This window comes from Astatotilapia calliptera, chromosome 7, assembly GCF_900246225.1.
Source record: "Astatotilapia calliptera chromosome 7, fAstCal1.2, whole genome shotgun sequence".
NCBI classification, from domain to species: Eukaryota; Metazoa; Chordata; class Actinopteri; order Cichliformes; family Cichlidae; genus Astatotilapia; species Astatotilapia calliptera.
In genome coordinates this window covers 46900811-46927665 of record NC_039308.1, presented here as the reverse complement: position 1 = coordinate 46927665, position 26855 = coordinate 46900811, and the positions used below count along the sequence as shown (strand labels likewise).

General features: G+C 42.2%; 1 protein-coding gene across 3 annotated transcripts; it reads left to right on the top strand.

Moving 5' to 3' along the window:
- Window positions 1-1763: 1763 nt before the first annotated feature.
- On the top strand, window positions 1764-18429 carry sin3aa (SIN3 transcription regulator family member Aa). Of its 3 annotated transcripts, none has more exons than XM_026175221.1 (21): window positions 1764-1838; window positions 7329-7545; window positions 7827-8009; window positions 8397-8503; window positions 9545-9839; window positions 9929-10177; window positions 10517-10669; window positions 10857-11012; window positions 11305-11394; window positions 11781-11899; window positions 12032-12242; window positions 12816-12932; window positions 13095-13333; window positions 13642-13825; window positions 13937-14513; window positions 15144-15313; window positions 15388-15561; window positions 16734-16826; window positions 17336-17430; window positions 17581-17773; window positions 18011-18429. In XM_026175221.1, exons 1-21 carry the CDS (start codon window positions 1765-1767, stop codon window positions 18239-18241), a joined length of 3927 nt encoding a protein of 1308 aa, XP_026031006.1. In that variant the 5' UTR covers window position 1764; the 3' UTR covers window positions 18242-18429. The 3 variants fall into 3 exon arrangements, with proteins under 3 accessions (XP_026031006.1, XP_026031007.1, XP_026031008.1); XM_026175222.1 differs by lacking the exon at window positions 1764-1838 and adding an exon at window positions 2354-4920; XM_026175223.1 differs by lacking the exons at window positions 1764-1838; window positions 7329-7545; window positions 7827-8009; window positions 8397-8503 and adding an exon at window positions 8540-9036.
- The last annotated feature ends 8426 nt before the right edge of the window (window positions 18430-26855 follow it).

The following is a 26855-nucleotide window of genomic DNA, read 5'->3' as shown; positions in this document are numbered from 1 at the left end:
TTTACTTTTCTTCACTGAATATGGTATCATTGTGTCGACAAACGCAGCTTCAGTCTTGTACTTAATGCAGTGACATAAATGAAAACATGACAATTATAAAAGTAAAGCTAGGAATAAAAGATGTCTCTCACATCGTGCGCATGAATCAGTTTTTCTGATTTTAAATAACGATTTGAAAGCTGCACAACGGAGCAGATTTAATGGTATGCTGCTGTTGTCAAACCCATAAGGCAACTTTATTGACTTGGTTCCTGTTCACTGCGCTCAGCTTCTTGAGGAAAAACGTTATTGCTGTACATTAGCTGGAGCAAAACCTGCAGGCTAGTTTAAGCAGAAAACTCAACCTGCATTGCATCATGCACAGCAGCATGCCTCACTCTCCTCAATTCACACCAAAACCCTTCCAATCTCTTGGTCTGCTTAAGTTGTTTCAACCTCTTCACCATGCCTGCATCCACCTGTAAGCGCTGGGGATTTTTTTTTTTTTCCATCACTACCCAACTTCTCTGGTTTCATATTTGTAGAGAGTGATGAGCCTCGAACCACCAGCTGCATTTTTGCTGTAATAAATCAATGGTATAATCCTCTGATACCAAATGTATCATTTGACACGAGTTTTTGAGACCTCTGCATTGTAAGCAACAAATCGCACAAGCTTGAGCAAACTGATATTTAAGTTCGGTTGTAATTTATCAGAAGCTTCAAAAAGCACTCTTAATTATTTTATTTTTTTAAAGCAAGTCAAGTATCTGAATACATTATTGAAGAAGCTCATAAAGTTACACTTTGCTAGTATGTGTATGGAGAAAATCCCAGAAGATCCACAGTTTCTAAAATACTGGGACCAGCCCATCCATGACACGTCCAAAGTCTCCTAGATCACTTCTCTTCCCCATTATGTCAGTTTGAACTTGACCATGTCTAAACGCATTGAGCTGCCCCTATGACTCGCTGATAAAGAGATTTACCAGATTCTGAACAAGTGTATCTAAAAAGAATGGCTATTAAGTCTATATGAAAAATCATTAAGCAGTGACCAAATCTTTACCCAATTGAACACTTTTTTTTTTTTATCCAAAAATAGCAACGATCCCTCAGAGTGACCCAGATTTTCTCCCTGCGCATTTATTGGTAATAACTAATAGCAAACATAGCTTTAAAAAAAAAAAGTAGCTTCTCGCCACAAATACAATCGTAGAGACAATATGATCTCTTCCTTTATATAGCATTGATACGGGGCTTACAAAGTGCAGAAATAACTATATAGCTATAGACTATTAAATAAGAGGAAGGTTGCTGTTTTCACTGTCTACTAAGGCATTGTGATTGTAGACAGTATTAAAACAAAAAAAATTTTTTTTTTCCTTTATAATTACAGAACAGTCTGCGCAATGAGCTCAATTACAGAACTTTTCAGTAATTTCACACATTGATTTCTTACAGTTTAAGCAGCATTTCTTTATCATACAGAAATCCAGAGGAGAATTGTTGACACTGCATTTCTTTCTCCTTCCTTCAAATATCTCCGTGATTAAGTCCAGTTCTTCACACTGACAGAAAGCCGACTTTCACTGGTAGAGCTTCGTGTGGCCCGCGGTGTAAAATGAACTTGACACCCCCACCGCCGCCCTCGGTAATCCTCCACCAGTATCGGAACTGCAGGTTTTGCGCGTGGTGGAGAGGAGGCTGTTTCCCTGCGATGCTGCCTCGGTTTTTAGCGGGTCATATTCAAACGCAGAGTGACGTGTCTTCCAGTTTGCGCCAATGCCAGTGGAGAGGGGGCGTGTCCAACTATTTTGTTACAAACACGAATCCGGAGTAAGGAGTCTTTTTACTGGGTATGTAACGGCTGCTTAAACTAAATAATATCAAGAGTGTCGCTGCGTTACGATGCGTGTGATTGTTGCGAAGGATCTGAGGGCGGTCTGGTGTCAGTGGTGGCTTTTTTTTAACATTCTTATTATTTTGTGCGCGTAAATGAATTGCGAGGCTCTTGTTTCGCGAGTAAACGGCAGCAGAATAGTCAGCTTCTTAAGGTGTTGGCTGCTTAAATGTGCGGGATGGCATTATGTCGGCCAGTAAACAGCCTCCCGGGGCTGTGTGGACACCATCTGAGGCATCCCCTCTGTCTGCGAGTCGAAGCATTTTTGTCTGCAGCGTTGTGTGAGCGTGTAATGGATCGGCAGGGGGAAGGAGGGGAGGGGGTGTAGTTGTTGTGGTGAGACAGGTTAGACATTTTTACTCCCGACTAGTGAAGTAAACAAAGAGAGCTGCAATACGCGCGGTGGTTCTGTCTGCGGGACCCGAGAGAGGGAGAGAGGGGGGGGGGGGACGCGGAGAATGGCGTGGCTCCGGTATTGCCACACAGCTCCGCCGTAGTTCTCGTTTCGTTTGACTTTGGCATTGTTTAGTAATGACGACCGGATCGGCTCTTTCTGTCCGCAAAAGCCGCCGTGCTGGCCGCCGAGGCCCCACTGAATCTCCCAGTCAACCGGTACTCACGTAAAACAAACCGCGAGTGAGTGAGTGTTTTAGTGCCGCGAACCCTTTTGTTTGTGGACTCCGCAGCCAGCGTCGACCGAGCGAGTGCGCGGTGCAGACGGGCTGGCTGGTCCTGCTAGCTGTGCGCCTCGGTGCTGGGGCTGTCTCCGCGTTTCATCCAGATGGGAACTTAAAGGGGAGCACTTTAATGTTACGCTTTTTGTTCGGTTTGGAGCGTTCGTGGAGATGGGTGTAATTATAACGGGGGGGAACCAACTCGGGATAGTGAAGCTGTGCGTGTGTATGTGTGTGCTGCAGCCGACGGTCGCAGCTGAATCCTCTGCCTGGGCTGGAGGGAGGAATCCCGGGCTGCTGTTGCAGCTCCGCCTGTCGTGGGCGAGGGTTTATTTCGGAAGTTCCACCTTTTTAGGGGATTTGTAATGCGGGATCCGTGCAGCGATTGGCTGCAGTGCCTCCCACTTCCCCGCCCCCTTACTGTGGGAGGGACACAAGCCTTAACGGTACAGCCCGCCCACAAAAGTCACGTGCTGCAAAACTCCAGGAAGTAGTTAATTGTTTTTCGAGATCTATTGGTTGGGTGGATGGATAGATTACTTAATGAACGTTAATAGGGAAAATGCAGTATTGCAAACAGCAGGGCAGACAAAAAGAATTAATACATAGATGCAAAAACTAATTTAAAATAGAAACCAGAAAGACCGAAAATTCCAAATATTTATTTATTTATGTTTATATTATAGCTCCAACCATCACAGCATTTTAAATGCATAGGTCCTGGACAATAGCAGCCACTGCAGCAGAAAAGTCCTAACTTTTTTTTTTGTAAAACAACTCCTTGAAACATTTTTTGTGGGAAGTTGAACTGTAAATCTACTCTTACACAATACCGCCAAAGGAACCCTGCATCTAAGCATTATATTTTACATTAAAATTCTGCAGACTATCTTGCATGTAGAAAAGCTGCAATGTGGTATGATGTGATGCTGATGCCCAGTGTGTGCTGTGAACTAAACTTCAACTAAACTTCATCTTAGAAGAGCCATACCATAGAGCCCCAATCATTCTGTTACTATATCCATTGAGTCAAAAAACAAAGAAATATCAATAATCACACTTGTCCTTTATTTATTAAGTAGTTATTATTTATTGAACATCCATCAGTTGTGCAGTAAACAATATGGAATATATGTGGATGTGTTGCTGTTGTTGATTGTTGAGGTTAAAAGACCAAGACTTACAATTTAAACCAGTGGTGTCAATCACATTTTACACTGAAGACAACATACTGTATACTTTGATCATAAGTGGGTGGGATGAGTAAAAACATTTTTTTACATAAAATACAGAAAAGATTCTACAGAAAAGGTTCTGCCAATTCATTGACCAGACTGTCCTGTAATTATAAAATATGTTTTCATGAATTCACAGAAAATGTACTTGTACCCCCATGGACTCAATGTAACAGAATCCAAAAAACAAAACAAAACACAGAATTGTTATAGTACATAGTGGAGAAACTGGAACTTTTCTGTAATATAACTGTTTATCTATTATTTAATTACTTTAGCTTAGTAGTAATGGAACTGGGGTTGAGGGGCATAGTTGGAAAACCTGTAAAACTTATGAAAATACAGTTAAAAGTTCAAAATCTATGCATTCCTTCTCAAAGCTGGCCAGTGGGCAGGATTGGAGTCTTGGCTGGGCCAATTCTGGCCTCCACGTCTTATGTTTGACATCACCAGTGGATGCTATTTAAAACCCAGTAACTGCCGTCTGTATATTAATGTTCAAATTCATCTTCAAAGCAAGAGAAAAAAACTCTCAAATGCTCTTTAAACTTTTCCCTGGTCAGTAACATGCTTATTCCTCTTGATAAAACTCATGCGGCGCCTTATCTAACACCTCCGTGACCGTGTTATACCTTAATAATGGACAGGCTGTGCTTTCTACGTTCGTCTCTAAACATGGTGCTATTATGCTTTCCCCATTTATACTGCAGCTGAGCCTCTCCGCTCTGTGCTGGCATTATCGCGCTTCAAGTCAAAAGGGTGTGCTTGGTAACTGCTCGAGAAATCTTTGATTGACAGTTCAATTTCACAACCGAATACGTCGCCCCGCCCTTGTCCGGGTTCTTCGAACAGACTGACCAATAGCTCCTAAAAGGAGGACCGCTTTTCACTCCAGGGTGAAAACCCCGCCCACCCCAGCTAACCGAACGGAGATTGTTTTCGTTTGTAGGGGAGATTCTCACTTTGTAGCTTGAATTGTTTATTTCAAGTAATACTCCATCGATTAATTGCTTTTTGCAGATACACTGAGTTTCTGTCTTCTCCAGTCAGTGGTGTAGCCTTTCACCACGAGCGAACGGATTATCGTACCATCATCACCGAACTTCTGCTTGCTATTTGGGAGAGAGGGGTGAGTTCATTCAGCAAGCTAGTGTTGGCAAGCTAACTCCCTCCGGTCAGAAGACGTTTTAACAAGATCACGTAGATGATCGATGCTTCTTTGTATGCCGTTCACTCATAAGTTGATCTAAATCCATCAGTGTGGCAAATCAATAGCAAATATTCGCCGTTTCAGCGAGAGCCCACCAGATCGCTAATGGCTTAGCTGCATGTGCTTCCCTCTCCTAGCCCCGGACAGCGATCGGTGTCAGGCTACTCATGTTGTTTACATTAGCTAGCTGCTAGCAGACAGCAAACAACTCCCGTCGACAGAACAAGTTCCCAGCAAAGTTAATTAAAATAAACAGTATACATTTATTTTAGCCTGACCGTTCAGCAGGGTGCCTTGCGTACGAGTTGCTCTTGGCTCTTACCTGCTGGAAAATGGGAGTGTAAACGCGCTGAACTCCTGCGCCACGCTCTAAATGGCGGGCGTGGGGAAAGCGTAACTCGAGGTCGCTGCTTGTAAAGGCCTGTAAACGGGACGGGAGAACCGCGGTTGTGGGGCTGTTACCGTGTAATAGACACAACCGCGTTTTCATATTGGAGGACTGTAACGTTACTACACTGCGCTTCTGTCTGTAAATACCACAGGCTGGCTTTCTTTGGCCGTGCGGAACGACTCGTTTGCTGGCACGGTGGAACTCAGCTGCTGGTGGGAGCAGAGAGGAAGCGTCAGAAGCAGCAGCGCACGAGCACTCGAGTTTATCATTGTGTTACTTTTGCTCGACACACGCGTGTAGAATTTTATTAGCTGCCTGACTTTATCGCTTTTATCTTTTTTTTAAGTACGCCATTCCTTCGAGTGCCCGCGAGTTGCCGTCGTCTTGAGGAAGTTGTGAATGGCAGACCGACTTCCACGTTCCCACAGCACCTGTTTGTCGGTGACGTAGGCTGTGTGTCTCATTGGCTGCTCGGAGCGCGAGTCGTACATTCAGTTCATGCTAACGTTGTCATCCATGTATCACGTAGAGACACGGGACAGATAAGACAAGGCACAGGGGATCCGCGACAAGCCACAAGTTGTCGTAGAAATATTTTAACCGGTATTTTTGTCAGCGGCGTAGCCAGAAATAACAGAAAAATACACAATACACTTTGGCTGCGTGTTGCTGAGGGAGGGGGGGCGGGGTATAATTAAATCATGTTCATCGATTCATTAACGTGGCTATTACTTTAATGTAGCAGTTGATTTAATTGCCTGTATACTGCCGTATTATTATAGCTAATACTACCTGTGTATATTATGTATACATTTGAAAACTGCAAAATAATAAGAAACTAGAACTCTGACGAAAATTAAAGTTTATTATTTCCATCCAAAATACACTAAAGTAGAAGCTGAAAGCAGCAAAACATGCAAGTACTTAAATAAAGTGCAAGTACACGGAGCAGTATTGGAAAGTAGTGAATTACCCATGATTAAATTATTATGGTACACACATTTTGTAGCTTCATCAGCTACATTATTTGTGATTCAAGTCCTTGTTTTAGCCAGTTTTTTTATGTGCACTGCTGGAGTGGTAAACACCATTTTTTCATTTTTACCATACTCCTGTACAGTTGTCTTCTTCCCTTTGAAAAATACTGGCTAAAATGTGTTATGTTTTTAATTTAAATATGGGCAGGAATATTTGTAAAACTAACTTAAGAAAAAAAAAACTTATTAATCAGAAGGAAATTCATACACAGCAACCAGGCTTCCCCCACACATAATAAAATCAAAATAGAAAATTCACTAAATACAAAATATGTTCCCCGGCCTCACATGGGAACTTTTGCAGTAAACGTAACTTTGTGGCAATGCAAAACAACAAAAAGACACCCCCCCCCCCCCCCCCCCCAAAAAAAAAAAAAAGAAAGAAAAAAGAAAGAAAGAAGAAGTGGGGACTCAAGACTCCCAGGTGCTGTATCCTGTGTGTAGTTCACCTTTGCCTGCCAGCTTTTCTTGAATTCTCCAAACATGCACATGGCCGAACAGCTGTTCATGAAGCGCCATATTCATGCATAAAATTTGGATATAGTTTCTAATGAGAAAAAAATGCTGTCAAAGTAGTCAAATCACATGTTAATGAATCAATATGGTCACATTTTATTGACCTTGATAAACGTAGAGGCTTCTTTTTGGTGCTGAAAGCATCAGACGTTTCAATAAATCTGCGTACTGTGAAGATGGTTATGCAATCATTTTCTGCCACAGCCAAACAAGAAAAGTGGTTCACTGTGTGTGTGTTTGTGTGTCTATAAATTCACAGTACAAGCAAAAAAATATATATTCCCACAAATTCTTGAATGAAATTGTTAGTGTGATGTAATCGATTCAGATAACTTCTCAGAGGTCTGAGAAAATGGGCTCCATATGTTGCTGTGTATTTACAGATCTCGCAGCTCTCCCGAGTATGCGTACATAATGAAGCGGCGTGGGGAGGATCCGGAAACGGTTTTTGCGTCCCCGCAGCGGCGCCTCGGTGGCAACGCGGAGGCTTTCCAGCATCGTGTCCTGGCCCCTGCTCCAGCTCCGGCTGTGTACGAGGCCGTGTCTGACAACATGCAGCCCACAGCAGGCGTCCAGTACTCCGTCCCACAAGGATATCAGGTACACCGCGTTGGCCCGCTCAAGATTTATTTGATCGTTTTGTTTGAGGAGTTATCATTTAGTGAGGACATAGCAACTTTTCTTTACTAAGCACTCACAACTCATGCTCCAGGCTTCCCCACCTGTCAGCTGTGCACATTCTGTCTATGTGTCTCAGTTTATATCACCTTGAGGGGACTGTTGTTGTGATTTGGCACTACCTAAACAAAACTCAGGACTATGTGGCACTTTCACATGGTACTATTTGCTGTACTTTTAATAAAACCTCTCTGATTTCCTAGGTTCCCACAGTGGCCCAGAACAGTGGCGGGCATGGGCACACTCCAAGCCCAGCTGTCCATGGGGGCTCCCACCACCACAGCCCGGCAGTGCAGTCCCACGGGCCCTCGGTCATGTCAGGGCACACCCATACAGTTGCTCCTCAGGCCTCTGCACAGGGCCAGCAGCAGTTCCAGAGACTCAAGGTCTGTAAATCTAATTTTACTTTTACAGTTGAAAATGCTAAAGAGGTTTGGGGAAATTAACAAAGCTACATTATTAGAACTTCTCTGGAAATGAGTTTATTTTTAAGTCATTTGCTTTTTAGTTTGTTGTTTTTTGGTAGCTTTTATTTAAATTTGCACCATGATTGTAAAAACAAATAAGATCCATTCATAGTGATGGTTCATTATGCCTTAGACTGAAACATTTAAAATGTGTGGTAGTAGAGAAAATCTGTCCTTTTTAGGCAGATCACACATCAGTTGTGAAATTCAGTTCAGTTTATAGCTGATGCAGGTACCAGTGTTTTGGAAAAAAAAAATCATGGCACATAAAGCTGGCTTTCCTCTCTCTCTCTTGCTCTCCCTAAGGTGGAAGACGCTTTGTCTTACTTGGATCAAGTGAAGCTGCAGTTTGGCAACCAGCCACAGGTCTACAACGACTTTTTAGACATAATGAAAGAGTTCAAATCCCAAAGGTGAGGCCACGGTGGTTTTGATTAAAGATTGATCCCTTAAAGGTTGACCGATTTTCTAGAGCAAATTTAAAATTTGATCGTGTTACCTACAGGAGTAGACGAATAAATAAATATTCAATGGCAGGAAAGTTATAATGCAGGTTTTTTTCTTGAATCGTATTAGCGTACAATTAAAGTGAGCAGTTAAATACAGTGGGGGAAAAGTATTGGGGTTATTTATCTAATTTATTTACATGAGTTTTTTTCGGTTCATCGTGAATGGTAGCGGCTCCATACTGAATCCAATAACCTCACGGACGGTCGCACTGGAGTGAAGTTATGATAATACGTTTTAACGAGCCGAGGACGGCGCCTTAATTTAGCACAATTGCAATAAAAAGCTTCTCGACACGTGTTAAACCACAGCAGCGACATTCTCGCTTCTAAACTGCGTCTCTGAGCGAACAAATTGAGAGGGAAAGTTCCTGAGCGAGCTAGAATAAGCGTCAGCGGATCTTTTCAGTCATGTCACTTGAGTTTGGACACGGTTTGCAGTTAAGTAGAAGAAAAGCAACAAACACTTTTGCAAACATACAAACAGAAGGTAATGGTATTTCAGGGGTGAAGCACCTCCGAGTCTGCTGCTTAGCGTAGCTTAGCTTAGCTTAGGATAGCTTAGTTTTGTTCGAGTTAGCTTGTTTCATGCTAGGTTGGCACTTTCTCTAGCTGCTGCGGCCGCCGCGTAGCGAAGTAAACAACAACAATGAAATGTGTAGACGAAATGATTCGTGGTACTAACGTGGACCTAGACATTAAACGTTTTTGACCAGTCGTTTATTTTACTTTTTTCCCCTTCTCCATAAAACGAGCTGGCATTTTTTTCACAAGCAACAACTCTTGTACAGTTAGCACCTACAGAGATGCATTTATATGGTTTAATTTAAAGTCCTAAGAGTACACACTACTCTTGATGCCTGAGATGTTGCCAGGTTTTAAATGTACTCGAGATGTCTCCCCAGGTATAACTGAATTTTCAAATTCTTTCTGCTTTTGCGTTTCCAGTATTGACACTCCCGGAGTGATCAGCAGAGTGTCACAACTCTTCAAAGGTCACCCTGACCTCATCATGGGCTTCAACACTTTCTTGCCTCCCGGCTACAAGATCGAGGTCCAGACCAACGACCTAGTCAATGTGACGACACCGGGTCAGATCCACCACATCACCCCACATGGCATTTCAGTCCAGAACATCCCCATATCGGGAGCTGCTCCCCAACCTCAGCCTCCGCTTCCCTCATCTGCAACCACCACTGCTCCGCCCCTTCTAACACAGCCCACGCCTGCCAAGACCAGCAAGGTGAGAATAAAATGTGGTGGAGTAGAAACTTTTTTTTTTTTTACTGTGAAGCATGTGTTTCAGTACACTTAAAATCTTTCCTGTTTCAGCCTCCTCAGCCCCAGGCGTTAACACCAAGCAGCCAGAGCAATCCGTCCATCCCTGCCTACACCTCTCCCCGTTCGCCACCTATGCAGCTCCACCCACCACTCAGCGGGACCCCCACAGGCCCACCCATGCAGAACAACCAGCCAGTGGAATTCAACCATGCCATCAACTACGTCAACAAGATCAAAAACCGCTTCCAGGGCCAGCCCGACATTTACAAAGCCTTCCTGGAGATCCTCCATACTTACCAGGCCAGTGTCTCAAAATGAAAGCCAGAGTGAAGTTCTAAAGCGTTTCTGAGCTTAAATTTTGAATTTACATTAAAAGGAGCTTTTAAAGAGGACCTTTTATGCTGATTTCCAGCTGTTTTTGCTGTAGCCCTGTACTGTTCCTGCATGCAGTGTCAAAATGTATGGAAAAGCTACTGTTTTTTGTTAGTGCTGCTCTTGGTCATTTAGCCTGGCTTCTACTATGGACTACACAGAAGCGGCCACAATTCATGTAATGAAATATATGACAGGAAAAATATTTAAAAAGCCCAGTAGAGCGACTTTTAATCACTCAATTTGTTTGTGTTCCTCCACCCACAGAAGGAGCAGCGTAATGCCAAGGAGGCTGGAGGAAACTACACACCAGCTCTGACTGAACAGGAGGTTTATGCTCAGGTGGCCAGGCTCTTCAAGAATCAGGAGGATCTACTCTCTGAGTTTGGGCAGTTTCTCCCTGATGCCAACAGTTCAGTGGTGAGAAAATCCATGTATTTAATGTACCGTATTCTACTCATGAGTTCAGATTTATTAGAGACACCTTAAACACAAAGGTAAAGTTTATTCATTAAAATCAGCCTCTCAGAATAATGTTCCCCCCGTAGTCTGTGATCTGTCATGTTGACGCGCTCGTGTCTTAATCTGTGTTTTGTATTCGTCGTAGCTATTAAATAAGACCACTGCTGAGAAGGCCGAGTCTGTACGAAACGACCACGGTGGCACTGCCAAAAAGCTTCAGCTCAACAACAAGCAGAGGCCCAATCAGAACGGCTGCCAGATCCGTCGCCATCCCACGCCTGGGGCCACGCCCCCTATCAAGGTACATGCAGTCTCATACTGCTAAGTCCAATTTGGTTTTATTTCCATGTTTTATGTGAAGTGTTTCGCAGCAAAAATTTTCTAGCACAACTTCACCTGCTTCCAAGGTGCATGGAAGGATGAAAGAATTCACAAAGCAGGAACTCCAGCAACACTTGAGGGAAGATGATTATTAAAGTTGTTCGTCTTCCCTCAAGTGTTGCTGGAGTTCCTGCTTTATGTGAAGTGTTTGAAAGTTTTGGTTTTTAAATTATTGAACCTGTGTCTTGAATGTCGTTTTGGGAATGCTGCAGAAGAAGCCGAAGTTACTGAACTTGAAGGATTCCTCAGTGGCAGAGGCCAGCAAGCATGGAGTCGGCACAGAATCTCTGTTCTTTGAGAAGGTGAGTTTGTATTTTGTTTTTTAGTTTGAATAAGAGGAAAGGGGAATTAAAAAGTGGATCGTCTTCCTCCATCCCACCCTGTCCCTAGCTTCCTCTTTTGTCACACGAACCCACTGCATGTCCTCCTTCACTACATCCATGATTCTTCTCTATATTCTTCCTCTTTTCCTCCTGCATGTTAGCTCCATATTTTCCAGCCTTTGTTCCAATATATACACTATCCCCCCTCTGCACTCCTCTGTCCAAACAATGTTTAACATAATCACAGAGCAACTTAACTTTATTTGCTAGTTTATCCGAAGAGCACAGGCTTTGTGTTGGTGGTTCTTGTTGTTCTCAAAAACTTGACTTATGCCACAAGACTTCAGCAGATTTTTATATTTTAGGTGCGCAAAGCCTTGCGAAGTGCAGAGGCCTACGACAACTTCTTGCGATGTCTGGTCATCTTTAACCAGGAGGTGATTTCCAGAGCTGAACTGGTGCAGCTGGTGCTGCCGTTTTTAGGGTGAGTAACTCGGATCACGTAAAATATAACTTTTGCAGTAAATTTGATAGATTTATTTATTTTATTTTTTGGTTGTGTGTTTTTTTTTTTGTTTTGTTTTGTTTGTTTTTTTTATATCTTTCTGTTAAACAGAAAATTCCCTGAGCTATTCAACTGGTTCAAAAACTTCCTGGGGTATCGTGAAATGTCCCACATTGAAACATACCCCAAGGAGCGGGCTACCGAGGGCATCGCCATGGAGATTGATTATGCTTCCTGTAAGAGACTAGGCTCCAGTTACAGAGCCCTGCCTAAAAGCTACCAGCAGCCCAAGTGTACAGGCAGAACTCCACTTTGTAAAGAGGTGAGAGAGGAGTGGACATCCAGGCGCTCATAAAGCTACTGTGTTGTTCTTTAACAGCAGTTGTCCTTTTTTCTGCTTTGATTTAGATTTATCTTGTTTATCATTTCTGAAAGTAGCTGTTGAAACTCGCTTGTCATTTCTTCCTGGTTGATTGGTTCGCATTTGCAAACAGGATTTGTACAGTAGGAAGGGGAGGGGCTTCTGTACTCGCAGCCTGAGCTGTGTGCATTAAAGCCCTTATTTAGCTTCTCTGCTCTCATTGAGTTTAGCCTTTAGGCTCACAGGGATAACTTGTACATGAGCTGAAAATTCTTTCCTTGGTTGATATAACGTATATGAATATAATATGCAATGCTGTCAGAAAATAAGAAAAAAATCTTTTTAATACTTTAGAGTGATATTGGAAGATTGTGTATATAAAAAATTGGATTTGCAAAAAAAAAATTAATTTCATATTTTTGTAGTTTGTTGGATCCGTTTTTGCTTAACGCTAACAGTCAACCTCATCCTCATGAATGTAGTTTGAGTTGACGTCTGTATTAATTTTTGTGTTTTTTTTCCTGCTGTGTCCAGGTCTTAAACGACACTTGGGTCTCCTTCCCCTCCTGGTCTGAAGACTCCACTTTTGTCAGCTCCAAGAAGACTCAGTATGAGGAGCACATCTACAGGTGTGAAGATGAACGTTTTGAGGTGAGCTAATACGTGTAACTTGTGTTAATGATGACAACAAAAAGACTATATCCTTGAAGGGGGAAAAACATTGTGGTAGATGCTATTTTGCCTTTCCAGAAAATTTCCAATTTTGAAGTTAAATTGGAATAATGACTGAAAAAATCTCTTGTCCTCAAACAGCTGGATGTTGTATTAGAGACCAATCTGGCTACCATCAGAGTGTTGGAGACGGTGCAGCGGAAGTTGTCCCGCATGTCCGCGGAGGAACAGGCCAAGTTCCGCTTGGACAACATGCTGGGTGGCTCCTCAGAGGTCATTCACCGCAAGGCCATCCAGAGGATATATGGAGACAAAGCGCCCGACATCATTGACGGCTTGAAGAAAAACCCTGCTGTTTCTGTCCCCATCGTTTTGAAAAGGTACAGCTTGAATCAAGGGCCAAATCATTTACTGTATGTCTTTAACTCACAGTTGCTTTGTCTCTGTGGAGGTTAGAAGATTAAAATAACATGAATCCATTCTGTGAGTTGGCCCACAATTTATAAACACAGTAATCCACACAAGGAAGGGAGCACAAATATCATGTTGGAATGGTTAATCCAAAAATGGATTAAGAGAAACAGAATGATCTGGCACCTACCTCTGTGTCACGCGCTGAAAGATGCAGATTGTTGTTTAAATTGTCATTCAGATTTGGAGTTCTTACATTACTTTTCTTTTCAAACAGGTTAAAGACAAAAGAGGAAGAGTGGCGGGAAGCCCAGCGAGGCTTCAACAAGATCTGGAGGGAGCAGAACGAGAAGTATTACCTTAAGTCTCTCGACCATCAAGGCATTAACTTCAAGCAAAATGACACCAAAGTGCTTCGATCAAAGTCCTTGCTCAATGAAATCGAAAGCATCTATGATGAGGTCATTTTCTTTCTTTCTGTGATCATTTTCAGCACTTGGCAAGCATAAAGGTTGACTATACACTGCTAGAAAAAATTTTTTTACTGAAGTTTTGTTTTTTTTGCTCTGCAGCGTCAGGAGCAGGGCTCTGAGGAGACCACCACTCCAGTCACAGGCCCCCACCTGACACTGTCCTACGAGGACAGCCAAATCCTTGAGGACGCAGCGGCCCTCATCATCCACCATGTGAAGCGGCAGACCAGCATTCAGAAGGAGGACAAATACAAAATCAAACAGATCATCTATCACTTCGTCCCTGACATGCTGTTTTCTCAGCGGGGCGAGCTTTCAGATGTAGAGGAGGAGGAGGAGGAAGAGGAGATGGAACTGGAGGAAGGAGCTTCTAAAAAGCACAACGGTGTCCCGGGCAGCGGGAGTCCCTCAAAGTCCAAGCTGCTGTTCAGCAACACGGCAGCGCAGAAGCTGCGCGGCTGCGACGATGCCTACAACCTCTTCCTCGTCAACAACAACTGGTATGTCTTCCTGCGGCTTCACCAGACACTCTGCTCACGTCTGCTGCGGCTGTACGAGCAGGCGGAGCGGCAGATCGAAGAGGAGGTCAGAGAGCGGGACTGGGAGAGGGAAGTCCTGGGGCTCAAGAAGGAGAAAAATGACAATCCAGCCATCCAACTAAGACTGAAGGAGCCCAGTGAGTAACAGTATACCCCGATTTTGTGTTACATTTGTTTGCTTTTCCTTTTCTGACTTTTGTACCATGTCTGTTTGTAAAGGTCCTATCAATGCTATCCTCGTAAAGTGCTTAAACGCAGCGCACACGATAAAACCAGATTCAACAAAAACATAATAGTTCAAACACAAAGTAAAATCTTAGAACACTTGGCATAATGTTTTAAAATGGAAGACGCATGACAAGACCTAAGTGTCGTATCAAGAGTTTGACGTGAAGTCTTTAAAAGTGATTTGAGAGAAGATACTGATGAAACAAGTTGCCGTTTATCAGGCAAGTCGGACCACGACTGCATCTCTCGGTCACCTTCTTTTAGCTTGAGGTGGAAACAGTCTGCAGGCTGTGCTCTGGTTGCAGGGACTGCATTTCCAGTATATCTCTAGGCCATGAAGAGCTTTAAATATAACATGTAAAATGTTCAAATCAGTTGTTAAACGAATGTGCTGTGACTGTAGGAACAGTAAAATGTCAGTAACATGTAGATTGAGGAAAAACTCACCAGTAGTTTTTGTAACAAAAAGTGGAAATGTTTTTTCCCCTCATGCTGTTCCACTTAGTGATCTGTTTTTATTAAATATTTCTTCTCTCCAGTGGACATTGAGGTGGAAGATTACTACTCTGCTTTCTTGGAGATGGTTCGGAATTTGCTGGATGGCAACATGGAAGCATCTCAGTACGAGGACTCTCTGAGGGAAATGTTCACCATTCACGCTTACATCGCGTTCACGATGGACAAGCTCATCCAAAGCATCGTCCGGCAGGTATTGGCTTGTTTTCTCAAGGAAAGAGCTGCTGTAGTTGTTTACCAGCCAGTCACTAACTCTCTTTCCTTCAGCTCCAGCACATTGTGAGTGATGAGATCTGCGTCCAGGTAACAGACCTCTACCTGGCAGAGAGCGCCAGCGGAGCCACTGGAGGAAGCTTGTCCACACAGTCCTCCAGGAGCTCCGCAGAGACGATCTATCAGCGGAAAGCCGAGCAGCTCATGTCTGATGAGAACTGCTTTAAGGTAAATAAAGTTGCCGCTCGCTCTCAAACCTAGCCATGGCATGACGGCAGATTTTTGCTAAAGCTTTGGAAATATGGAAATTGGCTCATTTAAAGTTTAGAAGAGGTACTTAAAAGTAATTTTCCACAAGGCTGCAGGACTGGTTCCTGCACAGTCCAGATGTCAAACTTAATTTGTTGCTGTGAAGAACGTCCTACTTTTACTAACTGGAGAGTTCCCTTTTTTTTTTTTTTTTTTTTTTTTAATGTGTTTTGGGTGCGTTCACTGTCAATAAATGATCTCCACATTTTAAAACACAAGCAGTATCGTTCAGTCTTTCCCTTGGCAAAGACTGTGAGATTTACACAGCAGCCAGGTTTGTGACAGACACGTGCAATCAGCATGACTTCTGTAGTAGGGTTTTTTCATTGAGAGTACATAAGAGGGTGTGAATCACCAACCAGTTCCTACCCTCTAAAATGGTTGCAGTAATGGGGAGTAAGGATCACCATTTGCACTCACTCATTGCTTCCATTGACTAAAGCTGCTAAAGCCACCTGTCACCAGCGAGCAGATTTGCTTTTTGCCCTACTTTCAGCTTCGCTTTCATTAAAGCTTCACTTTACATTAAATATTTATCCCATTTTGTTAAAAACAGAAATTACCCAACTGGTTTTATAGGTGAATACCTAAAACCCATTCATCCTGTTTACTTTGACTGCAAACTAACTTGTTACGAAAGAGAGATGGAAACTTCCACTGAACACATCCATTTCCACTCTTTTTATAATGTGTTCAAAAATCTGAAGCTCAGTAAATCTAAAAACTGGAATAAAAGAGTAAAATGTTGCAGTATTTCCTGTAATCTGAGCCCTCAGGATATTTTTTTAATCTGACACATTAAATTATTTCTTACTCTTGGATAGAGAATATCATAGACTTATGGTCTGTTGTCACTACACTGAGTCCAACTACTTGCCAGTTTTTAGCCGAAATCCAAATATCGGATCAGCCCATCTCTTTCTGACGATGTTCTTTTCTGTCCTTACTTTCTCTTCGCTCCTTAGCCTTCTTGTTTCTCTCCACTGTCACAGAGTGCTGGTTTAAAGGGGATCGTTGGTGTTCCCTCTGTGTTGAGTCCTTATTTTTCGTTTGAAAAGTGTCTTAAACTGTCCGTCCTGTTGCTTTCTCAGGTGATGTTTTTGAGAAACCGAGGACAAGTGCAGCTCACGGTGGAGCTGCTCGACACAGAGGAAGAGAACTCAGATGAGCCCATGGAGGCCGAGGTAAGAAACACAACGGTAAATCTTGAGTGTCAAGGTCCATTAGCATCAGGAACTATTTTTAAGCCAATAATCCATCTACTCTTTTGGGTTTTTGGGGTTTTTTTGTTCACATTAAGGATTAAAAAAAACAAAACATGGCTATTATATAAATGATGTGTATATGTGTAATAGGTCCCCTTTAAATAAACAGGCTCTGTGATGTCTAATCAACTGTAAAATGGCAACAATGCTGCACAAATGTTGTTTAAATACTCGCACTGATAAGAGTATTTGTATGGCAGTAGCAGCTCTTCTTTTATTCCCACACTGCTGAAATGTGGCATTTTATTACACACAGTTCAGTTCACTTAGACTAGTCATTTAAAGGCCTGTAATCAAGATAACCAGTGTGTGGAAATACTAGTAAGAACCTGTTGCCAGACTTGTGGTAATACTGGCGCAGTGCTCGTGTTTTCACACTCATAATGTGTGTGTTAAACTTGGGTTTTGTGCTTGTTTTCTGTTTGCAGCGTTGGTCTGATTATGTGGGACGCTACTTAAACCCAGATTCCACAACTCCTGAGCTGAGGGAGCACCTCGCTCAGAAGCCAGTTTTTCTTCCCAGGTGCGTTTTCCACATTTCATCGCTCTCTGATGGGCCACGCCCTGTAAAATTCAAACAGGAGGCTTTTGATTACAGCAACCCTAATTGACTTGTCCTGACATATTCCTGCTCGATTTCATGAGTCACTCTCATCACGTTTGTCTAAACCAGGAATCTGAGACGGATCAGGAAGTACCAGAAGGGCCGAGAGCAGCTGGACAAGGAGGCCTGCGAGGGTGGAAAGAAATCGCTGGATAAGGAGAAAATGGAGTGCATGTTCAAACTAAACTCATACAAGATGGTCTACGTCTTTAAGTCTGAGGATTACATGTACCGACGCACTGCCCTGCTGCGAGCTCACCAGGTATTTACCAGCTAGTGTCGTTATTTAGCTGTTATGCCAGAAATATTTCTTGGTTACAGCGTTCCTGTATTTATCATAAGGGAGGAAAGTGAGTGACCTTTGACCTCCCATTCATTCTGTTTCAACTCTTGGCTCTGTAAGATGTCAGTGAGGGCGGAGGGCTTGGGCTTAGTTTGAGGTTTCTGTGTTCAGTGAGTAGAAAATCTGTTTCGTGACATCAGTCTTGTTTTTCCTCAGTCACACGAGAGGGTGAGCACGCGACTACACAAACGCTTCCAGGCCTGGGTGGAGGCGTGGGTCAAAGAGCACGTCACCCGCGACATGAGCGCTGAGACCAACAAGTGGCTGATGGGCGAGGGACGTGAAGGCCTACTGCCCTGCAGCACCACCCGTAACCCAGAGGTCCTTCACTTCATGAACATCAACAAATATCGTGTGAAATACAGCACACCTAGCAAGGCACCGTAGCCAGCCAGACCCACGAGGGCAAACGGAAGCAGACTGACTTTTGGGGGGTTTAGGTCTGATATCAAACAGGAATAGAGGTAGAGACGAAAGGTCGTCAATGTGTTTTTAAAGCGGACATGGGAGCACAATTAAGCTAGCTGCCGTTTGTGTTGAAACCGGGGTGGGCAGGATTACTGAAATCCTTTTTTTTTTTTTTTTTTTTTTTTTTTAAATTTTAACCAGCGTTTTTAGCTGGGCCCATATTATTATTTTTTTTATTTTTTTTTTTTTTCTTAAATTTATTTTTCCCCAGGGCCTTCGGTGCCAAAACTTAGGAATGGTCATGTTCCAGTCGCAGACCTGAGCTCTTACCAGCACTCAGAGCCACGTCACAAACTTCCTCGAGCCTTTACGACAGAGCTTAGCGACATAAGAAAAGAGAGTGTGGTGCTTTTTTTTTTTTTAACTTTATCACGGCTGAGCTTCAATTCAGCCTTAGACAGTCTGAAGCCATCCAAGTAATCGAGTTCCATCAAAATCAAATACACAGGGATTTATTTATGAAAGTGTTATTCTGTAGTATTTTCTGTAGTATTCACTGAGAACAATATGATGGACAAGTGCACTTATTTAGAAAAAAAGGGGGAAACTGTTCAGAAATTTTGTTTCCCAGATTGAAGGTTTGGGGGGAGCTCGGTAAAGTCTGAGAGATCTGGTTCAGACATTCCTGTGTTACGGCCAAATCACAATCATGTCTCATCAAGCAGACTGAAAGAGGGTTACAGTTTCTTTTCCAAAACACATGGCAGCACTATTAGAAACGGTGCCTGAGCTCCAAACCGCGTTGTCGGGTTAACTTAGAAAAAAGCACTGTTACATCTAATGTTTTAAAAAAAGAAAAAAAAAGGGGCCTCACAACACTGTTTGGTCTCAGACTGTAAAATTGTATAGCTCGTGAATGTCAGATACTGACATGTATTCCAGTGTGTGTGTTGTGTATATATATTATATATAGTTCTATTAACACACACAATCCTCGCCGCCCTGGAAGTCAACCTTTTTAAGATGCCCTCCGCCAATACACCAGCTTTAACACACTCAAATACGAACACACAAACACACACATGCACATCTTGCTCATGCCCTCATGTTGTAAATACACTGTGTATATAGTCTCAGACTTTTTTATGACAGATCTGTGTTGTTGTGCTAGTAATACTTTCCAAGCTTACTGTGGACTTTAGTGATAAATGGCTAAAGTTAGTATGTATATGAAAAAGATAAATGCAAGACCATTTATTACCGTTTTTACCAAAGGGAGTCGATTCTAAAATAGCTGTTTTTGCCCCCTTTGTGTGTTCCTTTATGTCTTTTGCTTTTTAATTTCTGTAGTTAAACATGGGTGGTGGGGGAGGGGAGTAGAAATGTATCCAGGTCTTTCCATTTATTTGAAACAAAACCATCTTTTCTTTTCTGAGTGTCACATTTGTTTTCAATAAAATCACTGCCCCCGATTTCTGACAGCCGACACCGTCCGTGGTGATGGTGGGACTCATTTTAAAGTTCAGTGGACTCCACCACAGTCTCGCATTGTGATGCACGCTTTCCTCCCTGGATAGATTTCTGCTGTAAACATCACCCCACACCATATTTTTGATAATGGAAGAAGTCACATGAGCATGTCTTTAGTCCCTTTATTTAGACATTATTTAAAGTAATAATAAAAATGACATTTGTAGCCTATAGAGATCTTTTATTGTGTTGAGTGATTTATTTTTTTCCACACTTTCATCTCATCTTTCAGTCTCTGGTTTGCAGTTTTATTGGTGGGAAATATTATGAAAGTTCATAAAATGCAGTACTTCTTTACAGCCCGCGCTCTAAATACGTTATCACCTGTATTGCACCGTAAGAAGTAAAACAAAAAAGACCAAGAAGAATGATTTCTACAGCAAAAATTACAAACTCCCCCAGTTTGCCTTTGAGTTGGCTGAACAAATCAAGTCAGCCAGTTGCTCCTCAGTCCTCTGGAGTTGTTTATTTCTATATAAACACTGCCTGGAATCAAAGCTCGCCTTAATCAAATACAGCCCATCTGCATTAGTTTGCATGCCTATATGATCTTTATGTTCACACACATTTGAACTGATGTTACTGACCTATGAGGGATAACCAGGGCAGCTCGGTGTTGAAGGAGGAGAAGCTGTCGCAGGTTTTGTACCTACACCGTGTAAACCAGGATTGTTGCAGCTGCTGACTGTGCTGCAGGAACCTTTCAGTCTATTTCAGTGAAGCACTTTAAACACCACTAACTAAAGCAGAATCTTCCTATGTAAGATCAGCTGGCCTTTTTTGCACAGCATCTTAAAAAGGCAGGAGAAGTTTTACCTTTTAAGTTACGTATTCCTGACCCGTTATGAAAGAGAATATACGTGGACGAAGAACTTAACGCTATCAGAGTGCACAGTGCACCTCAAACAGAAAAGTCTCTATATATGTTCTTTCCATCACACTGAAATGTCCAAACTATTATCCAGAATATGTAAACATAATTGTTTCTCCATTAGGCAAAAAGCTAAATTCAAGTATTAAAACCTGACCTGCATGTGATGAGCCTGATATCGAAGTAAGGTTGAAAAGTTAGACCTTTCAAATGCTGTGACTTATTCTCACAGGGCGTCTATCCTACATGGTATTAACATTTACACACAATGCACATTTTAAAGTTTTCTCCACTGAATTATCAGGAAACACATCAAACACCCAGAGTAGCTGTGCTCGTTGCTGTTACTCAGTGACTTTAAATTGCAGCAATTTTGCTGCTTTTTTTGAAGCTTAAAGTTGGCTAAAGAAATGTTTTGCTTTGAGAGCAATGCTTTGGTTTTAAATTGTGTCCACTTCCATGTGACGGTCTCCTGTACAAAAGTTCTGAGGGTTAAAAAATGCTGGAAAAATTACGTATATTAAATGTGGCAGGCTGTGGCAGTGAGTGCTTAAAATGTTTAAATTTTGATGGTATGAAGAAAAAAGGAAAAATTGCATGGCTTCCTTAAAGTAAAGATGGGTTCAGCTCATTTGTAATGTACTTCTGAGTGGATCAGGTGGGAGTCATGCTCTGATTCTTTGAAAGATCCAGCAGCTAAGAAGCTCGTAATAGGCTGTTTTAGATTTTAGCCAACAAATTAACTTAAATAATTAAATTATTTTTAAACTGGCTAATTTACCCTTCTATTATCCCGTCCAGGTCGCACTGTGTAGCTAATTGAATCTTTATAATCCACTGCCATGCTCTTCTGGGAAGTGCTGGGAAAATGATATGTTAATAGGGCTGAAGGTCTCCACTGACTTTCAGCGTGCTTTTATACAGTGAGCAAGAAAGCTGTTTTAAATTGCATCTGTCAAGATAATGTCTTTCTAAGGACGTATTAGCATGATTATTAGCACAAGGGGAAAGTTTAAGAATTCCATCATGAAACTGTCAGTTCTCCTAAAATCCTGCAGAGGGCGACCTCACCCTGTCCACCAGCATCCCAGGGTCACTTGTGTTGAGTTTATAAGGACAATTATTATGCAGCCTCACAGATGAAGTCAAGTTTTATGTCTTTTGATTTATCTGTGTTGTGTTAATTTGCAGGATGGATGTAGTAGGAAGTAGGTGTTAGACTTTGAGCCTCACTTTTACTGAGAAAAGACATTTTAGGTTAAACAATAAACTCTTGCAAGACTGATGTCTGTATTTGACAAGATTCATACTGGTGTACTCAGTTGTTTGGAAACTCGTATTACACAGAATCCTAAGTGATTGAAATTTAAAAAGCCAAACATTCAGGTTACCATTAAATTGAGAGGAGCAGGAATTCAAGAAGCAGAAAATAGCAACAGGAATACTTTATTTCTTTGTTACGGAGATCAAATGACCATTTTTATTTTATTATTTTATTTATTATTGTCACCTGGCAGAATTCATTTTACACAATGCTGCCAGGTATCCAATGAACTCTGAAGAATACAAAAAAAAGAAACTGTTAGACCCTAAAATGCAACATGTTAAGATCAGTGGATTTAAATACAAATCCACTGACTGGATAAAAATATTTGCTGCTCCTGCATGGACGTTGGTGTTAACATTGGTGTTAGCTCATATGATAGATTAGAGCAAAAGTATACACTGGTCACTTCATTAGTTACTCCTTGCTAGTAGTAAGTTTGACCCCCTTTGTGCCTGGTGTGACTTTGCAGCCCATCTGCTTCAGGCTTTGAGAGGCGCTCAGAGATGCTGTTCCACATCTTCAAACCCTGGCCTTGCATTACCTTTATGTCATATGGGTTATCTGATCAACCCGATGTGCTTCACTAGCACCTGCTCACATGCATACCTTGATTGTGATGAGTAGTTGGCTGAGTCTGGCCATTTTCCTCTGACATGTGGCATCAGCCTGGCATTTTTGCCCAGAGAACTTCTGCTCACTGGACATTTGCTCTTTTTCAAACCCTTCTCTGTGAACTCTAAAGATGGTTGTGTGGGAAAATCCCAGGAGATCAGAAGCTTCTGGAATATTTAAGAGTAGCTCGCCTCGCACCAACAATTAGCTTAAATCTCCTTTCTTTCCCATTCTGGTGCTAAGGTTGTCTTGAACATCTCTACATGCTGCCATGTGATTGGCTTATTTTTACACAACCACAGAGAGGCTGCTAATATTTAAATATGATGACACATTCTTTTGGAAAATCGCAAGCAATGAAAGTACCCAGAACTTGTATTGGTCTCACCCCTGAAGGGTGCTGAAGTTTAGCAGGCAGGACTTGTCTTTGCAGCCGGCAAGGAACAGTAGAAACAAAAGGACCCAGGACGAGTTCAGGTACGGGTCACTGAGTTCTTCTAGGTGAAAAGGCCTCTGTGGGTGGTCTCACATACTGTACAGAAATCACTGAAAATGCCCCAAAGCCTCTCCCCAAACTTAATGTACCCTGACCCTTTCAGATCCTTTCACAACATTTCCACTCAGACTCACACACACAAACACACTCAGCTTTCCCCCACTTTGCTGCCATAGCGTTGAGGCCCTGACAAGGAGTGAGGCCGACACATGGCAACAGAGCCCTCCATGCCTCCCACTAACAGCGCTAACAATGAGATCCTCAAAGGCCGCAGCAGCTGAGGGGGAATGGACACCCCCACCCACCCAAGCTCTTCTGCGTGATTACTTCCATGTAGTGCTACACTCCTGAACTTTCAACAGCTCTCTAATATGAGCACTTCCACAACTTCTGACTCGGAGAGCAAACCTATTATCACAGCCACAGAGATTGCATTGTGCTCCGTGCTTGGCAGCCTTGGCGCTCACAATGCAGAGCAATTAACTCGCTCAGAGTGACCTCATAAGTTTCTGCTTGTCTCTTTTGTATGTGGAAAGGCATTTAATTGTCTAAAAATGCATTTTTTTACACTCTTTCAGAGAGAGGGAACTTTTTAGTGGAGCACAGAGTCTCGGCGGCCATGACGTACAGTCTCCATGATGGCGGTTTCCCCTGTGTACAAGGCCTGTGGTATTGCTGCATACGGATAGATTATCCAAACCTTTTTGTTAGAGGTGAAGTCTTTTTGGATTTAGTTATAAGGTTTGAGGCCTTGGCAGATTCAAAGAATAAGAAGCGCGAATCAGAGCTGCTATTAATAACACAAAGCACTCATCCCTTTTTTCACACGGACCATATGTCTGTGTGACTTTGTGGGTGGATGTTGTGTATGCAAGAGGATTTTTGTGTATGGCGGCGGATGCACAGCTGAGACATCTGCCTGGCTGCTTTGTCTCAATGATGAGAAAGCTCTACCCTGCAGGCTCCTCTCTCCTCCATAAAAGGATTAGCCGAGTCCGGCACTCTTGCATAACCGCTGCGAGCTCCTGTGCTTAACAGACGGTTTAATGTGCTCAGCTCCAGCGACTTAGAGTAGTAAAACAAAATCACAACAAGTTGTTTTAACTTTTTTTTTTCTTTTCAGAAAAGGTGCTGAAGCCAAGAAGGTCACTGTATTTTTGTAATAGCCACCAAAAGGCAGCACCTGTAGTTACAAAATCCTACATCCTAAAAAAAGTTCTTTCCTGATCAGATTCATGGGCTCACTCATTTGTCTTTATATTCAACAAAACATTAAGTCCGTTTCATAAATTTTGATCATTCTAAGTGTCTGAAAGTTGGATAATCCAGGCGGTGGCTATGTCACTATCTATGGCTGTCAACCCCTGGTTAGCAAGCTACAACGAAACCGTTTGAGTCCACGGATCCACAGACACGGATCTGCTAAATAAGTCGAAGTAATAGATAATAAAAGGGCGGACTGCAACCAAACTAAAGCACAGTGATGGAAACTATTTGATGAAACCAAGAAACGACTAGTGGCCACCAGAGGAACTGCAGTTTTCTCTGCATTTTTAGCTCCAGAGGTACCACGCAGTACTTGGCTGTTTGTGGTACAGACTAATTCACTGCAGGAATCTTCTTGAATCTTTTTCTTTGGAAGTGAACTGCACTTGCATTTTATGTAAGAAATATTTGTTTTATTGTTGATGATGTACAACTGAAAGGGTGGCGTTATGACAGAATAATTTTTCTAATGACTGTCAGCATCGTCTGTCTCTCACAAGAAAAATCTCGAAAACATTTCCAATGGGACATGTGTTTTGAATCCTATTAAAACATTAAATCTTGTGACTGTTGCCAGGATTCCAGGGAACAGCTGTATTACTGATGCTCTGCCCAAAATAATCAGGGGAACACTTTGGTTAGCACTTCTTTTCTTTAAAAAAAAGATTTGCTGTTCACAGTTTTGGAGGATCAAACTCAGTAAGCCTGCATCAGAATAAACAAAAAAGAAGTTCAATCCTGGCAGTGCTCCACGAAATGCTAAATTTATTTACATTACTCTTTTGGGTAGTGCCCAATTTAAGTGTCTGCTAAAAAAAAAAATCATCCCGTCAAACCATGGAGATAAATAGTAAACATTAGTGCTGTGACAAGCAAGCTGTGAAATAAATTGGATCTAGACAGGAAAAGTCCTGCTTTGCAGTAGCTCTCAATCATCTGAGTGTTCTTGAATGCAACTTTAAGAAAGATTTGTCAAATTGGTACAAGCTTCCATGCAAATTACTCTAACATCAAAGTGACACAGACACTGTGAACGCAACCAAATGCGAAACAGTTCCGAAAGCTTCTGCGACCGTTTCCTGGTAACAATTAATGCCTGCAAGAAAGTTTGGAAACAAAGCCAAAAATTAAAGGCGATTTATTATTTACCACAGACCACAGCACCGGTGCAATCTTGTCCTCGCCTCTGGGCAAGACTGTTAGTCAAGTGGCAGAAATATAAATGGTTTTCTTTATTATCGGTGTCATCATTTTTGTTCCTGTCCTCTCCTCTCTGTGCCGGCCGAGTTCGTGCTGAAATACATGCGTGTCGCTGAGAAAGCCATTTATTGAGACTTAAGCGTGACTAAATATATCACAAGATGAGAGTCACTGAGGATGTCAGCGGCACAAAAGCACACTAGGTAATTTAATGTGACAGCACCCCTCCCCTCTCTAAGCTGCCCGCTCCACACCCCACACCCAACCACCCGCATGCACGCACTTGGTTGAACTTGACCTTTTCTATCCTCCCTCAGTGTTCATATCCAATACGTGTGAGTTAAGGTGCTGAATGTTACACCCTTTTACACCACCAAAGCGGAAGGCTAGTCAGCACCATCTGCCAGGGGTGAATAAAACAGCACAAATGTGTGTTTTCTGTTAAATCAGAGTTGTTTTCTATCATAATTAGCTGAGTCATGATCAGAATCAGAATACTTTATTGATCCCTGGGGGAAATTATTTTTTGTTACAGTGCTCCATGATGTTACAAAGATGTACCTTTGGACACAACTTTCCTATTCACTGGTGTTTTAAAGATGCAGTACAAGTGTTCATAAGACAAAGCTTTGTGGTTGTTAGGGTTGTGAAAAAAAAAAACTATTGACCGTTTATGACAGCGTTATTTTAAAACCTTTCTAAGCCTCCGAGTTAGCATTTCGCCAGCATGATGGAGCCACAGGTGGTCCTCTTTGGATATGATTGTTGAATGCTAAGTTACAGTTAAGTATTCATATTTTGTGCCAGGCTGATAAGAAGTGTCTGCCAGCCTTTAAGGAAACTTAACACCATTGGTGAAGAGACTTTATGAGGGAGAAGAGGAATAAGAAGGATCCCTGTCCTACAGCTTCAAAGCCCCTTTAGCTTTTAGCTAAAGTCATCAAGTCACTCAGAGGGGTATTAAAAAGCTTGTTGCTGGTTATTTTGTGCAGGAAATGCAACAAATATCAAGTCACTATGTAGCTAGTTAAATTCAGTATATTTAGGGTAAGTGTACAGTAGGCTACACTCCCTTTTGACAGTATAAGCAAAATGTACTATTTAACTGCAAGGGAGTTTTTCATTATGGTAGTGTAAAGTAACTCTTGGTGGTGTGAAAATCTCACTAATAGAGTGAGTAGATGGCAGATTGCATTAAACTGAGTTCTGTTTTCTTATGTCTCTCAATTCAAGTCCATAATCCTAGCTAACGTGGCTATTATAGGACAGACAACTCTAGCTGCCATTCATC